The sequence below is a fragment of the Ammospiza nelsoni genome, chromosome 19, assembly GCF_027579445.1.
Source record: "Ammospiza nelsoni isolate bAmmNel1 chromosome 19, bAmmNel1.pri, whole genome shotgun sequence".
NCBI lineage: Eukaryota > Metazoa > Chordata > Aves > Passeriformes > Passerellidae > Ammospiza > Ammospiza nelsoni.
This window is the reverse complement of record NC_080651.1, coordinates 2,317,916-2,334,326: the sequence shown is the minus strand read 5'-3', so window position 1 is coordinate 2,334,326 and position 16,411 is coordinate 2,317,916. Positions and strand designations below refer to the sequence as shown.

The 16,411-nt window shown below is 46.2% G+C and overlaps 1 protein-coding gene across 2 annotated transcripts in view; it reads left to right on the top strand.

The window, feature by feature from the left end:
* Window positions 1-16,411, top strand: part of RHBDL3 (rhomboid like 3) — a 57,717-nt gene that overhangs the window by 11,319 nt on the left and 29,987 nt on the right. The window contains exon 3 of one of the 2 annotated variants that reach the window (XM_059485669.1): window positions 10,710-10,793. The exons of the other annotated variant lie outside the window; for it this stretch is intronic. Within the exon in view, the coding sequence (XP_059341652.1) occupies window positions 10,710-10,793 (84 nt within the window). The remainder of the gene's footprint in view (window positions 1-10,709; window positions 10,794-16,411) is intronic. 2 annotated transcript variants of the gene reach the window in all.

Here is a 16,411-nt window from a genome sequence, read left to right as displayed (position 1 = left end):
ACAAAAACTATTGGAGGACCAGATCCTGAATGCTCTGGCTTGGTTTAGCAAAGCACTTGAAAACAAGTGTGACAAGTGTGCTGGATTGTTTCTGTGTCTGAATAAACTATGTTTTGCCGGGGTGGGTATCAGAATGGGGTGTGCCCTAAGGAATTTAGAGACCAAAGTGGTATTTTACTTCTGCCCCTTGGCTCTAAGACAGAGCCAGATGCTTGTGTTCCTGCCACTCCTCTCACATTTATGCTCACACTGAGAAATAATGGAAATTAGGACTTGAGCATTTTTTCTCACTTCAGGCAGTGGCCTCCATGGAATGATGTTGGGTTTTAGCCTTGTCTTTTGCCCTGGGGAGGAAAATCAAAGTGTTTATTATGGTTCCTTCTTCCATTGGAACTGCTGTCTCTTCCCTCAGCTACTGCTTTGTTGCTGATAGAGGAGTTGCTTTTGCACACAGTCCTGCTATCACTGGATTTCTGTTTCTGGGTTGTTCTCCTCCCTGTCAACAAGCAAGGCATAAATATTTTTCCTTCATATGTCCTCTGACAATAGTATTTAGGTCTTGGGGAAATGTTTATTTTTGCATTTAGGCAGCCCTTTTGGGGGAGACTGCTGTGGAGAGCATGGGAGATAGTCCTGCTGCTGCTGTCCTTGGTCTCTGACCTGTGCTTGGAGACCATGGCTGGAGGAATAAGTTCCTTTCAACCTGAATAAAGTGTCTGAAGAATTTTTATTAAGCTGTATTTGCTTTATTACACTTGGACTTGCCAACCCTGGGAACTGTTTGGGCTTGTGCATATGTGCTGTGTGCAGGATGTGCCTTTGACATGTTAAATATTCTGGTGTTGTCTCTTCTAGGGCTTAATGAACCAAATTCAACAAGACCAGTGTTCTGGATGGCTTGTTCCAGGGTAGTGATAGCCAAAATTCCTCCCAAATAATTGTCTTAATGTATCTGAAACAGTGTTTTCCATCTTTATTCCCCCTGTGCTCCATGAGCTGAGAGCTGCCATTGCTGCATTGATTTATGGGATCTTTTAGTGTTGGTACTGGTGGCCAAGAAGAGCCAGAAAGTCATTTGCCAGCTGCTGATTTATGACCCTAGTGAACAGTCCTAGAAAGCACAGTAAGAATTTTCTGGGCCTTATGCAGTTCTAGCTGCCTGGAAGCTCCAGACTGTTATCTGACCATGTGGAGTAATCAAACTGTGAAAACTAATTAACTTTTGTGCCTACTGCAAAACAAACAAAATCATGCAAAAATGCTCCACACTTGCAAGCAGCAGTGACTTTATGGGTTTATAAGCCTGTGTTTAATGACCAAGCATGTAATGCAGTGTGTGAACCATGTTCCTTTTGCTGGCTTCCAAAGCTGAACAGAGCATAACCAGCTTTACTGATCACCAAGGCTCTGAACACCAGCTTGGGATGAAGTTCTCTTTCATCCTTATTAATTATGTAGCTGGTGTGCAGGTGGAGGTTTGACACAGAGCTGCTTTGGGTGGTTTCTTGTAGTCTAAAGCAGCCTGAATTACGCTGAGCTGCTGCAGTTCATTCAAGGAGAGCTGCTCTCTGCAGTGGGAGTACTGGAGTCTTTCTGAGGTCATTCTCTGCTCCTCACACGTAGGTGAATGAGCCCTTTCTCAGTGGGAACACCAAGGTATTTTTCTGATGTTAGCAGACAAAGAGCCAGCCCTGCTCAGGACCTGTCTCCCGTGGTGGGGATGCTCTGTGTGTGCCAGCTGTGATGCTGACATCAGAGCAGAGATGTTTCTGGCTGCCCTGGTGTTGTGTTCCCCACAGTGCCAAGGCACTGACCAGCACTGTACAGGTGATCCAGCCTCTGTCATCTGACACCATTCAGAGGGAGGCAATGACTGCCTGTTCTCCCTTAATCAGATTACTGAGGTAATTCTCCTTCATTCTCCTCACTCCTCCATTACTCAGTAGCCCCTAATACTGGATGTTTAACTCTGTCTTGTTAGACTCAAAGCTGTTGATTCTTGTTATCCTTTCCTAAGATCTACCAGTTTAGCCGAGATGCTTGCCATGATTGCTGATATGGGAGCAGGTATTTGGAATTTGAAAGTATTCTAAAAGCAGGAAAACTGTGATGTGACAAGATTTTAAAAAATTATTTATGCTCTTTCTGATGGATGTGCTCAAGTTGTCATGGTACTCAGTACCAGAGCACCAGCCAGCTTGGGTCTATCCCAACTTTAGTTTTCTCCACAAAGCTTAGTATTATTGCAGAGCTATTATTAACCTAAAAGAAATGTGTGCACGTACTCACTGCTATAGAATTCTGTTTTTCACACATCAAATCAAATCCCTGTGTATTTTCACCTTCCTCCCAGATCTGGCAGACAGTGAAAAGGGGAGCTATTTTTAATATAAGCTATTTTTATTTCATTTAAGCAATATTCTGAAATGTTCTGTGTTTTGAGTCCAGAGTATGAAAATGTAGTTTTTCTCCTGACAGGTTTCATGGATTATTGCTATAAAGCTTCATGTCTATAAAGGAAGAATAAAACTTCCTTCAGGAAAGGCAGAAGTTCTGATTTTGGGGGATACATGTTTTAGTTCCTTTTAGAAACTGAAAAACAGTGGCAGTCACTGTCCTCATATTAAAGAATTTACCAAGACGGAGGAACAATTAATCAGAGGAGACAAACAAAAGTCTTGTATGGCAGAGTGGTATCAAAAGATCCAGTTCTCTGCCAGGGGGGAAGATGACAGTCACTGGATTAGGAATCATTTGCCTGAATCAATATTTCTGGCAACCAGAGAGATTGGCATCGCTGTCAGAATGGTGCTTACAAACATTTCATCACCTTCTAGCTGTCACTACAGTTCTGTCATCCCACTGGAGTGCCTGCTCCACCTGTCTTCCTGAAGGGCTGGCATGTATTGTCCAGGAGAGAAGATGAATTTCTGGTCCAAGTGCAGTGCCTGCCCAGAAGAAATGCATGCAGAAATGTTTCCTCCTCTGCCCAGTGAATGTGCCTTCTGTGCCTGAGCCCTGCCTGATGGGCCAGAGGAGAGCTCACTCTCCAGAGCAGGTCCATCCTTCCATGCTGAGAGTGTCCTGCACCTGGGATGTGCTGATGGGATAGCAAGTTGTTCCCAGGGTGCAGATGCTGGTCACAGCAATAAGGGCTGAGGCCTCTGGCTTTGTGCTCTACAGGGAAGAGGAGGGAGAGAGGCAGAGCATGACTGTACAGGAGGGCTGGAGTTGGGGAAAAGCAGAGTGCCCAGTTTTGCAAGGTAGCTTTAGGACAGGTCTTCAGGCCAGGCAGTAGGCAGGAAACCTTGGATGTGACAGGAGCAACATTCCCACATCAGCACTGAACACACAGTGGTGGAGCTGCTTCAGTGCAAAGCTCAGCTCAGCTTTTTCCTGGCTCCCAGTGCTGGGGGGGGCTGTGTGTGACAGTCCAGGTGGTTTCTGTGCTGGTGCCCCTTGAACTGGGACAGCCCTCACCTGCCCTGCTGCAGCCTTTTTACACACAGAGTCACAGCTAATGAAACACAAGGTTGGAGGAGTTCCCTGCACTTGTATGGCAGAACTTTTCCTTGCTGAGTACATTTCCAGCCTGGTTTCCAGCTTGCAGCACGGGGTAGGCACAGCCCTGGTCCTTGCTGCAAGGGGTGTCTAGCACAGTCCATGGGTCACAGCATCCTGGCACCTGATAAGGCTGAGGGGCACAGCCAGCTCTGAGCCCAGCAGCTCCCCCAGGGGCTGCCCTGCAGTGTGCTCCACTCTTCTGCCTGATGGAGCAGAAAAGGGAGGAGCAGCAGTTGTCTCCTGGGGCTGGCTGGGTCATTGGTGTTTCTGCTCACCAGACATGTCACTAAACAGCAGCAGAGATAGACCCAGTGGCTCAGATCTGATTAACCTCTACAACTTTATGCTGTGTCTTAATTGGATTAGCTGCAGGGGGTTGGTTTTGCTCTTGTTCCTGATTTTTTCTTAAACAGGTACTTATCACTGTGACATCTGATGGAAGCAACAAGTTTGAGTAGCAAGACCTGTGAATAAATAAGCAGTGTTTGCTTCTTCCCCACTGCTCAGCTAACAGCTCCTGCCCTTCCTTTCTAAGGCACTGCTGTAGCTGGTGCCTGTGAGATGGCTTTGTGTAAGCCCTGCAGTCAGATCTCCTGGGAGGTGTGGGCTTTGCCTGACAGCCTGAACCCAGAGTCCCTGATTGGTAACCACAGTTCTGTCACTTTTGGGAAGGATTTCTGCTCAGCAAATGTTCAAAGCAGTATTAACTTTCCATGTTCAGTTTCTTTCATCTTTTGTCTGAGCTTTTTAGTTTCCTTTAGAGCCCGATTCTTCTGCACCTCAGGGTTTTTGCATGTATCACCACAGTGGCTGTGGGTTGGAGGGAATTTGCCTTATTCAGCACTGCAATAGCCCTTCCTCTTCCAGGACTTCAAAGCTCATTCTCCAGTATCAGTTCATTTAGTTTCATAGATGGGAAAATGGAATAAGGAGATCAGTAATCATATTCTGTTACAGTGGGGAACTGCCTGCTGCAGACCTGAAAAAGGAATTGAATTCATTTGATTGTGGAATTGCCCCTAATTCCTCAAGGTGTTGTCTATCTGTGTGGTGCTGAACTGAAAAAATGGAGAACCAGTTTAGGGGAGTACTCCCCCCTTTGTCTGTTCTTCTGCCTGCAGCACCCAGTTCCCTTTTCAAGAAGCTTAAAATAGGAGCCTCTCTCCTTGCCATAGGCGTAGTTGGTGCTGGGTTGGGCTGGAGAGGTGATGGAGGGGTACAGGCTGCTGAGACACTCACATCTCTTTCTGGATAGCTGTGCACAAAGAGTGAATTGCAGGTGTTGTATCAGGCCACGCTTCCGTTCCAGGAGCAATAATAGATGTACCAGCAACAAACTGCCTGTTTCAAGATCAAAAGTTACATTAAAGCTGGTAATACTGCCTGGCTTGGCAAAAGCCTGACAAAGTGTTCCAGGATTTTAATGTCTATTCAGATAAACTGTCTTCCACAGCGAGGTTCAGGCCTTTGAATTTAGTCCATGTACAATAGCAAGGGTTTCAGTGACTTGGTAAGAAGGTGGCTCCAAGGAATTCCTTCTTTGTACAGGGCTTGAATGTAATTAATTTGTGAGCACTGCTTGCAGGGCAGTCACAGTCTCACAGCAGAGGGTTCGGTGCTTCTTGGCACCTGGGGTGCCCTTGCAGGGTGTGTGGTTGTCAGGCATGGGCTCTGCTGCTGCTCCTCGAGAAAACATGATCATTAAGGTGAGGTATAATGGACATTGGTTTCCTTTCTCAGATTTAATGCATTCATGTATTTTGTGTCCACTGGCCCCTCAGCAGCTCACAGGCTGGATATGTAAATTGGTAGCTGCAGAGGATGACTGATCTGTTAATAGGTGGAATTTGATGCTCATAAAATGAATGCATTTAATGTTGTAATGGCAATGGTTTGCTTGAATTTTTAAGTCTCCTGAGGATCTCTTGTAATTCTGTGGCTCTGGCTGTATTTGTTACAAAAAGCAATACAAATGGAGAGGCTCTGTGGTTTCTGAGGGCTGGCTGTTCTGTTGTCTGTGAGTATCACTTCAACTTTTTCTGTATCAAATATTATTCCAAGGAAGCTGTGAAAGTGGGAAATGCAATGATATCTGAAAACAAAACACTGAAGTAAAAATTGATGGTGTCCATAGAAATAGCTGTCTTTGGAGATCTGCTCAGATATTATTTTTCAGGAAAAGCCAAGTTTTAGTAGATAATATTTCATTATTAGGCTTTTGTTGAGGGATACAGAGGACTAAAAAGATTTGGTGGGTCATTAAAATAAGTACAGATCTGCCACTGTGGGGTTTTAAACACAAAATTAAATCCTGGCCTCTTGGAAGGGGCCTCCCGTGCTTCCTTTGGGCCCCATGCTAATTTCATTGCTGGTTTCAGAAGGGTAAGGACTTCCACTGATTTTAATTTTACAATGTTTCTTTTAGTATGCAGGCATTGAAATATTAAATTTATTTTGCTGAGGGTTTCATTAAAGGAAGCTGTACGTCCCTTCCATGGCAGAGCATTTGTGTGATAAATTGCATTTTACAAACACATGAGGTGGTGATGATCCCTCAGATATTGCAGAGTTACATTCTGAAAACATTGGTGCTTCTTGTTTTTCCCTTTAGCACTGTGAGGCAAATACTTCAGTTTTTCATCACTTCCACAAGCCTGGGCTGAAGGGACATTAACAACTATGCAGGGAGAATATTGTGATATGCACCATAAAGTTGTGCCAAGGTGAAAGGAATATACAGGCTCAAATGAACACTTCCCCTGAGGCTTTTGTGATTTATTTTAATATTTTCTAAGGTGAAGTGCTGGATCCAAGCCTTGCTACCAGCCAGCATCTTTCATGTCAGACAAAAAATCTTTTACTTGTGTCTTCCTTGGGCACCACCCCTCCAGATCCTGGTGATTTCAGCACAGCAGAGTTTGGCTGTGGAAAGTGTCACTGCTGTCATGATGTGCTGCTCTGTGGGTACTGCATCCACCTCTGCCTGCTCTGTTCTCAAGGGATGTGTGCCAGGCTTAGACTGAACAGTGTCTCAGTTTTGCAGGGTGAGAAAAGGGCCCTGGTTTGCTGTGTTTCTGAGAAGGCCATTGAAAGAGGCAGATTTGCTGTGTGGGCAGCAGGAGTAGAACCAGGGTGAAGCACCAGTGTGGAGTGGCTGAGGCTGTGGGTGGCACCTCCGTGACATTTCTTTCTTTCGTTGTGGTATTTGAAGAAAACTCCCCCAGAGGCAAGCAGGGGTGCCTGGTTATGATGTCTTGGCTCTGAAACTGGCTAGTTGTGATTGCAGGGATCTGCAGCCTGCTCTGGGTTAGTGTGAACACATCTTTCAACTTGTAAGAAACCTGCTGTGTTTCCTTGAAGGACATCAGCGAGTATGTAGGCAAACCTCAGCTGCTTTTCTGCTGGAGACTTGGTCTCCCAGATAAGATTCTCATGAGTAGTTTCATATTTGTCTCAAGTCCATTAATTCAGTGGCAGCTGAAGGTATTTGGCAGCTTTGGGTACCAGTCACTCCTTGGGGCTGTAGAAGGCAGCATTGCACTGTGGACAGGTCAGTGTAACCACCACATCTGTGTCCCTGAGCTCTGGTGTCCCTGAGCTCTGGTGTCCCTGAGCTCTGGTGCCACTGGGCTCTGGTGCCCCTGGGCTCTGGTGCCACTGAGCTCTGGTGCCCCTGAGCTGAGCTCTGGCTTGAGCTGCCTGAGCTCACAGCCCTGCACACAGCTCATGAGGCTCAAGGGGGAAGGAACTATGAAATGTGGAGGGCTGAAAATGACCTCAGGAAATTTCCCCCCTTCCCCATCAGCCCCCACTGCAGATTAAAGTTCTCTAGAATGTTCCTTTTCCTTGGTGTAGGAGGGATTCTCACTTCAGCTTGTCTGAGACCAGGACCACAAGGCCTGGGAAGGGAAGAGTGAATGGAGAAGCTGCTCGCCAGGACTTGCTTCTTCTGGTGACACCAGGTAGCAGTTTCTGAAACAATTTTTACTTTAGCTGCCTCCAAACTCTCTAGAGTTGAGAACTGGAGCAAGGAATACTGGTGAATTAAAATGGCAATATAATTGTAATTGACATAATAAGACTAAGGTATAGTATAATTAATTTTTTCATGCAATAAAATAGGACAGGAATTAATCTGAGCAAAGCAACTAGTCTGTTGTACTTCCTTACTTGCTACAATGAACATTTTTCTATGCAGTGAGATTTTCTAGCAAAGAAATGCTGAGAGTAGAGGGTGATGGCCATGGTCTTGCTTTCTAGCTGGTCCAAGCATGCTGATGTGTAGTACTTTACTGAGGGCTAACCAAAACTAAAAATCCTGTCTATATCTCCTGCCCAGCTCCTCCAAGTCAGTGTGATAAGCAGAGCCTGGTTGTATCTGTTCTCCATCTGTCCCTTCCTCATCATCTTTGCTATCACTAATTGTTAATGTCTGGCCTGAGAGATTGCCTCTTAGCACAGTGCTGATGGGATCTTTCCATGCAGGATTAAGGCTGGAGTGGATTGGCAGGAGGCAGCATCCTTGCTGTGGGAAGTGTGCCAGGTGTGTGCATGCTTGGTGCTGCTGCTCTGCCAGTTACTCCAGTTCTGGACATGGGCAAGGGTCAGGTGCAGCTCCATGACCTCTGACCAGCACATCAGGCCAGACATGGTCTGGTCAGGGTTTGGGAGAGGCTTCCTGCACCCAGCTGCTGCACATGGCCTTCGAGGAGACTTTCTGTCTGTTTACATCAGCTGCACCATCCCTGGTCAGGTGCAGACCACTGTGTGATCACAGAGCTTTAATCAAGGCAGTGATAACACTAACAGAGTAGTGGGAGTGCTGGCAGGGGGAGCTGAGATGTCATTGCTTACCATGTCATGGTCCCCAGGTGGTTAATGTGTCTGTAAATCACACAAGTGCTTTCCCATAGCTTTGCTTTCTGCTGCTGCCTCAGCTGCCAGGGTTTCATGGGACACAGATCTCAGTTTGTGGCAAGAGCGTGGCCTCCTTTCCCTGGAAAGGTACTTGGTATACAATTCCAGTGCCTGAAGCCTAGCTGAGGGCCCTGCTAAGCTCACTGAATCCAGGCTCTGAGAGATTATATTTCATTTTGTTTCATCAGGTTTGCTTTCCCGTATAGTCTGTATTTTTCCCTGTGTCTGCACAGGGAACATGGAAGTATTCCATGGCATTTCAGGAGGTGAGGAGTTTCCCCTTACCTGGCTGGTCTCCTAGTCAGCTCCTGGGAAGCCCTTGGAAACCCTTGTTGCTCTTTCCCAAAGGTGAAATATGTCCTGCAGTAAGCAAAAGTTACCTTGCAAGGGCAGCCTGGGCCTGGAGGTGCAGTTGCTGCTGGCTGGCAGTAGCACAGTGGTGACTCTATTTTCCATGTTCAGGACAGACTGGCAGAAACTTTCTGTGCTTTGAAGCCATCACACCAGGAAGGGTTTCCATGTGTGTTGATGCTTTCTACAGCTAGAGCAGCTGCAAAAATGTCCTCTCCCAGTCTAGAGGGAAACCTTCATATCTAATTCATCTCAGACTCTAAATCATAAAGATAGCCAAGTAAAACCAGCAGAGTTTGCACCAATTTTGGGCTCAATTTTGTTGGCTTCTTGAAGGGGATGTTAAGAGATGCTCACAGTGTTTAGAAGCATTTTTGGGTTTATTTGTTTATTTTTCTATGAAAATCTCACTGGTTGGTATTCCCATGTCTCTTTTAAGCCATTTGAGATGAAAAAAATTCTTTTGTATCTTTCTTTATAAAACAATTTTTATCCCGGTTCATGGGACTGTACAAGTAGAAATTAAAGCACTGCTTGGTATTTCCTTGCCCATGCTGTCTGTTAGTCGCCCCCAGCTCCTTTCAGCTCTCCCCAGCTCCCCCTCCCCTCCCCAGCTTGCCTTGAAGGGCTGGGAAAGCCGGCGCTGGCACATTGTGTTGGCTGTCTGATTGTTGTGGGGTTGTGTTTGTGTGGGGAAGGTCACGAGACAAAGAGACCACCAGGCAGGGCTGGGTGGGGGCTGTTCAGTCCCTTTCCATTCAGGCCTCTTGGCAATGGGTGGGAAGAGTCTTGTTTGCATGACAGGATTTCAGGGGGGCATTGCTTTTTGTTTAGATTTCTTCCACTGCTGCAGCAATGGGCCCTGGAGGGCTACAACAAAGGTAGAGCTTGTATTATGAGATTCATGGGGCAAAGCTCTCAGTGCAGGAGTGACTGAGCCTGACCAGCCACTGTGCTCCTGCAGCCTGGAGACTGCCAGCAATTGCTCCAGCTGGGCTGTTTGTGCCATGTCCAGTTGTAGAGCTCTGACTCTGTGGGCCGAGATCCTTAGTGGGATGAATGCAATCCTTCTGTCTGTGGAATGAGGGTTGGAATTCAGGGGACAGCTCCACAGACTTGCCACAGTGGCTGTGCTCCCTGAGTATTTCTAAGACTTACAGGCAGTGATTTTACTTGCAGCATCTGCCTCTTTCCTTGCTATCAGGTTGACATTTTTGAGAGTATTCTTGTGTTTAAGCAGCACTTACTTCCTCATCATCCCTGTGAGAAGCTGAGCTGCTGTCCCTGGGTGCAGCTCTCCCCTCACCCCATCCTTAGAAAGCAGCTCAGTCTATATTTACCACTGGTGTGCACAAAGGCAAACATTGTCAGGGACTCATTGTAACTGTCCCAATTACCCTCATTTCATTTGCATAAGAAGATCGACCAGCCTGTGGCAGTGGCACTGACTTGGCTGTCTGATATGGGACACTGTCATTGGGAAGCAGGAAAGAACTGGAATCCCCAGGCTGAGTGGGATGGGGAGAGGGGGCTGTTGTGGTCCCCAGCAGCGTGGGTGTACAGCAGCCCTTCCTGGAAGGAGGATAACTTGTCAGATCTCAGGCACTGCAAGTCCCTGACTGTGTCTGATTCAGATGTAAGAGCTGCCAGCTTCCCAAAGATGCAGATTCCAGGTACCCCAAGCATGCCTGAGTGTCTGGCTGTCCCATACAAGGAAATCCTTCCCCTGTGTGGTGTGTATGTGTGTATTTATCTATTTTTTTGTCAGTAGGTGTTGACCCTGCTCGAATGCTTCTAGACTAAGCAGTGGCCTGCTGTGTTTGTCACTTCCCTCAGGCACATGTAACCTCTCCTCCTTGTGTTTGAATTTTTTTCAGAAAGGTAGCTGTTCCTGCAGGCAGGCACTAAAGCAAGAGAAAAGCAGCTGGGATGGAGCAGAAGTCAGGAAGCAGGCTGAAATGGTATGATCTCTTGACCCAAAGCAATAGCTAGTGCTGGTAGGACGTGCTTGCACTGCAGCAGCTGCACAGCTCTCACTCCTCTCATTGGATTGAGAATGAATCATATTTTCTCTCCCTTCCCCCCAGTGCCACGTGTAACATGATCTCCCTGTGCCCAGGCTGGCAGATGGAAACCCAAAACTCTTCTGTTTGCAGTAATGGTTCCTCATGGGCTCACCTGGCCTGTGAAGCTGCAGTGTTCCAGCTTGTGAGCTTTGGCAGAGCAGCTTTTCTGTCCCCCTGCCCTGCTGTGTGTGTGCCTGCACAGACCCACATCCATGTCTTCATCTCCCTGCTGCTTTCAGGAGAGACCCTTGCTCTTGGACATCTTCCCTTGTTGCTTGTGGATATCACCAAGCTTAGTGTGCTTTGTGGAGATGCTTTGACCTTTACTCCATCTTACCCTGTCCTTCAAAGTCCCACCTCCAGTATTTGGCAATTAAAAAATTTTATTAGTTAGTTACTAGGTGACAATACAGGAGTGTGTCATGGAGGTGGCTGGAGCACAGGCACCTCATCTCAGCTACAGTAGCATTTTAAGCCTCTTGCATCCTTGAGTGAGTTACTTTGTCTCTGCAAATTACTTTGGTAATTACTTGGGTAAATTACTTTGCCTGTTTCCCAGTTCAAAAGTGGAACTCCTTATGAAGTGATACCACTGTGAATTGTAAAGAGCACAAATTGTCATTTCAAAATGTACTATGTCCTAGAGACCTGACTGCTAACAGCCAGATCCCAAGTCTCTGTCCTTACATTTTTGGATCTCTCTGAGGGATTGATGATCCAGCCCAGATTTCTCAGGAATTCCTTTGTTCTTTCTGTGGCAGGACATGGAGCAGGGAAAGAAATCCTTATGTGTTTTCTCAGATGAGATGCTGCTTGTGCTCTGACTCCAGGACTCACATTTTTTGCCTGAAATTACCCACATTGGTATTGTTATGTTTGCTAGGTGCAAGGAACATCAAAAAAGGAAGAAGCAGAACGGAGTCTCAAGCTGGGGCACAGATGGGCCCTCATGGTTCCTCTAGCAACCCATTAAAAGCTAGTTTGTATGTTTGACTTCCCTGATGTGTTCAAAAGGCAAAGTAGGGTCAAGTCTTACATTTAAATTTGGGTTCTTTCCATTGTGTTTATTTTTGCAGGGAGTGTCCTACCTTCTGCATTTCTATGACCTCTCATTTTAGCTTATGTGTTAGTGGGGTCTATTTATAAGCAAGAAAAACATGTGCTCCAGACACTGAATTAGCTTTTAAATCATTGTTCCTAACAAATATGAAGTGAAATACTGTGATTTAGGTACTTACACTATCTCTTTTAAGCTGAGTCACTGTGTCTTTTGCTTTGCTTTGGGAAAATAACTTTGGCACATATTCACACAGTGGTGACTGATGGACCTGGGAGGAAAACAGAGACATTGGCCACCCAAAGAGGAGAGGAGGGCACCCAGTTTTCAGCTCTGCCAGTGAGGTTCAAGTAATAAGATGTGCCCTTTTAAAATGCTTTGTTTTCCCCAGCTGTGCAAAGGGAGGAGTTGGATGAATAATAATACAGGGAGTTTTGTTTGAAATTCACCAAAAGGCTGGGGGAATCAGTGCTTTTTCCTTTTCAAGCAAAATATTTAATTTGATTTGAGCTGAACCATCTGGGCACTCTAAATAGGAATGTAAATGACATTTTTTAAGGAAACATTTTGAAAATGGCAATGTCCAGTGCTTTGAAATTTTAGAATCTGAAGGAACTTCTAAACAATCAGTATTCAAACAATCAGTATTCAAATTTAAGGCAAATTCTCAGGAAAGTCTTGGCATGACTGAAATCTCAGGAAATCTCTTTGCTTGGAAAAGTTTTGTTTGGAAAAACTTTATCCTTGCAGTGTAAGTGGGAGACAAGCCCTGCAGATAACACTGCTGATAAACATAATATTCTGCATATAAACTGCATTTGTCCTGCCCTTGGAGCAGTGTTACACTTGCATCTCTTGGGCTGCTGCTTGTAATTATCCTGGTGCTTTATCCTATCGGCCGTTTCCACGTCACTGGTTCAGTTTTGCTACAGCTCCCTTTGATGGGGGCAGTCTGACCTTTGGTGGCTGCTGTTTGATTTGCTCTGGGTTCATGAGAATTTGTTGGCTGGGAGCAAGGGAGGTGCCCAGTGGTGGAGGGATTATTCAGGGACAGACGATGGTAGCACTGTCTGCTCCAGGCAGCTTTTCTGCTCCTGGATTAAAGTTCATGCTGTGCTGCTTGTCTGTCTCTCTAAGGCCTTGTCAAGTCCATGTGGGAAGCTGTTCTGTCTGCACTATTCCACTTTGTGCTGCTCAGCTCTCTTCTTGCCTCATTTCTCCTCCCTCTTTCCCCTTCCATTCAGGCGGCATCTTTCAGTCTCCCCCATTCAAGCTCTGTCTTTGCTCTCTGCCCTGTGTAAAAGTTCCATGCCCTCCCTACCATTCATCACCTCTTGCTCATTCACCTCCCTGCTTTCCTTTCCTCATTCATCTGGGCTTCCCCTCACCCAGGCTGGGCTGCCCTCTCCTCCTGCCCCTTCCACAGTCCTCTTTTTGTGTCTTTGCACTCCCTTCTCTGTGGCCATCCAAAGCTCAGCAGTCTGCAGTGTGCTCTGTGAGGATGCTCTTCTAGAAGTTGGCCCCAGCTGATGAGCAAATTAATCCTCAGTGGAAACCTGGTGGGACTCTTTTGGGTGGATTTGTCTCTCTATTTACCCTGCAGGTGAGAAGATTTCTTTTACCTCCACTTCCTGGAGATGCATCATGATGCATGAACAGGAAAAGTATTACAATTTCCTAACCTTCCTGTTCAGTCTGGTCTTTCTGTCTCTCCCTCCTGGCTTGTTTCCCCTTTGTTTGCAGCAGTTGCAGCTCTCAGGTGACTCCTTGGGAGGTTGGTTTGATTTCCTCATTCCTGAGGAACGTAACATGAATTTTCTTAATTATTGGCTCTGTAATTATGGTTGTTGCCTGTGTCTTCTCTGCTTTTTTCTTTTAAATCGTCTATTTGGAGGCTGTATCAGTTTTATCAAGCCATCTCTGCTCTCCAATATGTGTTTTAAGTGTTCCCCAGGAAGCAGAGCTTATGAATTGTATTAGCCCGGCCTTGTTGTTTGTGGGTCTCAATGCAGCCATGACCCTGTGCTTGTGATGCAGACACAGGAAATATGGACCACAGCCTTGCCAAAGATTTCTCAGTTTGCTGAGCACCTGGTCCCCTGCAGCTCCCACAGTGCCAGCAGTGTGCAGACATCACCCCATGGTATTGAAGGAGCACATCTCTGCTGCAGTGTGGCAGGAAAACAAAGTGGGAGGTCTGCTGTCCTGTGGGTGCCCATGGGGGGCTTCAGCTTTGAATGGGTAAACTGCATTCAAGTCAGTCTGGTCAAATAAAAGGGGAATATTAGAGCCTGGGAAGAGTGGATAGGCTTGGAGGAAGCAGGTACTCTGAAAGCTTGTGTGCTCCCTGTGCCTGTGGGAAATCTGATCAGCTCAGTAAAGGAGACAGAAATGAGGTGCAGACAGGCAAGCAGAGGGGCTCTGTGAGTGTCTGCAGGTTCGACTGACAGGACAGCTCTCTGTTGTGTGGGAGGCTGTGAAAGGAGCATCCACTGTGTCTCATGAGGCTAAAAGGAGCCCCTGACTCAGCCTGGCAGGGCCAGGCTCTGGGAGGACTTGTCAGTTCTCTGAGAAGGACCCTTTTCCCTGATAACTGCCTCAAAGTGGGATTTCAAACCTGCTGTGGTTTGTTGTCAGGCTGGTGAGTGTGTAAAAGAGATTCCCCGTTCATTGTGCTTGTGCCCCACAGAGACATTGAACCTGGCAGGGCACATTAACCCCAGGCCAGCCCTGAATCTTGTCACCTGCAGGCAGCAAAGCTTGGACTGGGAACCCAGCACAAACAGCACTTCTTCCTGTGAAGTTAGTTGCATTTCTGCTGTGGAGTTTATTTAGTCATGATTTGATTTAAAATGTCAGACACATTTTCTTTCTGTTTGAAAACTTGTGGCAGAGAGAACCCTGGAAACACTGTCCCTTGTATCCAGTAAGAGCATATAGGAATCCAAAATGCAGCTTGATTTTCTTGATTTGTGGTTTTGCAACTTTGGCACTTGGACAAATCTCTTCTACCCTTAAACCAAAGCACATTTGACATAGCAGACACTGGTGAAGTGCAAACACTGCAGAAACGACTATTGCAGATCAATGCAGGGAACCTGCAGTCCGGGTGTCATCCAGGAATGATTTGGATAGATCACCTAAGAAACAATTCAAACCACCACAACTTCCAGCAGTCTGGCTCCTTCCTGGAGCTGTAACTCCTGTGATCACCCTGGAAAGATGCAAGTCAGGATTTCTTGCTCTCAAGCATTTAAATGGTAGAAGTTAGACAATAATGAATGCTCCCAGCTCCAGGCTGCATTTGGAACCAGCCTGTCTGCAGTACCTCTGAGCTGGTTATGTCGTTGCAGTGTAGTGCCAGTGCCTACAAGACCTTTCAAGGAATCATGTGATGGCTCTGTCTCCTCTTCACAAGGCTGACTTAAACTTCTGCTCCAGTTTCACTTGGAAAGCAGAGTTTCTTTGATAGCTTCTAGTCCCCATGACTGAGCAAAGCCAGTTGTGATACCAACAGTTCAATACCTTTCCCAGTCCATTTAGCAGGAGTTTTGCTCCATGGCTGTTGCTGTAACCAGGAGTGTGGTTTGAATTCCAGTACAGGTGGGTCATTTTGGCTGCATGTGGGCTATGGCACTTGTTAGCTGGAGTTTTAAATTCATCTGTTTAGCTTGAGCTTTTCTGAACCCTCCTAACTTGCTGTCAGGTCAGAAGAGAACTGTTGGGATCATCTAGTCTCTCCTAATGTAGGCAAGAAGGTTTTCTGAGTGATCTTCTGCTTGACCTCAACCATACCTCATCTCCTAGGAGAACTTGCAATTTAATTGTAAAACTTCTGGTGAAGTTAGTGAGACATTTCTTTTGTTAATAATAAAAACAATCAACCTAGGCTGATCTAAGGCTGTCCAGTTTGAGTTCCAGCCCCTAGATGTGATTATACCTTTGTCTTGGTGGAGATGCCTGTACTGACAAATATCTGTTCCTGTGGAGAGTGATCAAGTCATTGCTTAACCTTCCCTTTCATAAGGTAATGAATTGAGCCTGTCAGTGCAGCCAGACTGTACCAGTAAAAAGTGCCAAAGAGGTAATGTCACCTCATTTACAAACCTGCAGGTCACATTTCCCTTTTTGCAGGCAGTGTTACCTTGAGAGCACTGTCTATAACAAGCAAGGGTTTTTTTCCCCTGCTGGGAATGGCTGCTGCTGATGGCATTCCCCACCCTGTGCACTGGCTGGCATTCTTGGCTCCTGGCCAGATGGCTTACTGTTTATTTTTACTGTAAAATATATTGTTTGCAAGTGCCCAGATTTACCAGAAGACCTTGCTCACACTTAGTAAGTTGCTGCTTTAACTCATCTGTGAGCATGATAACAGACTTTTCCTTAGTTTGCTCCAAAGTCACTAATGAGAATTCTGTAGGAGGAAGAATGAATTCTCCTGGGACCCCATTAGTGG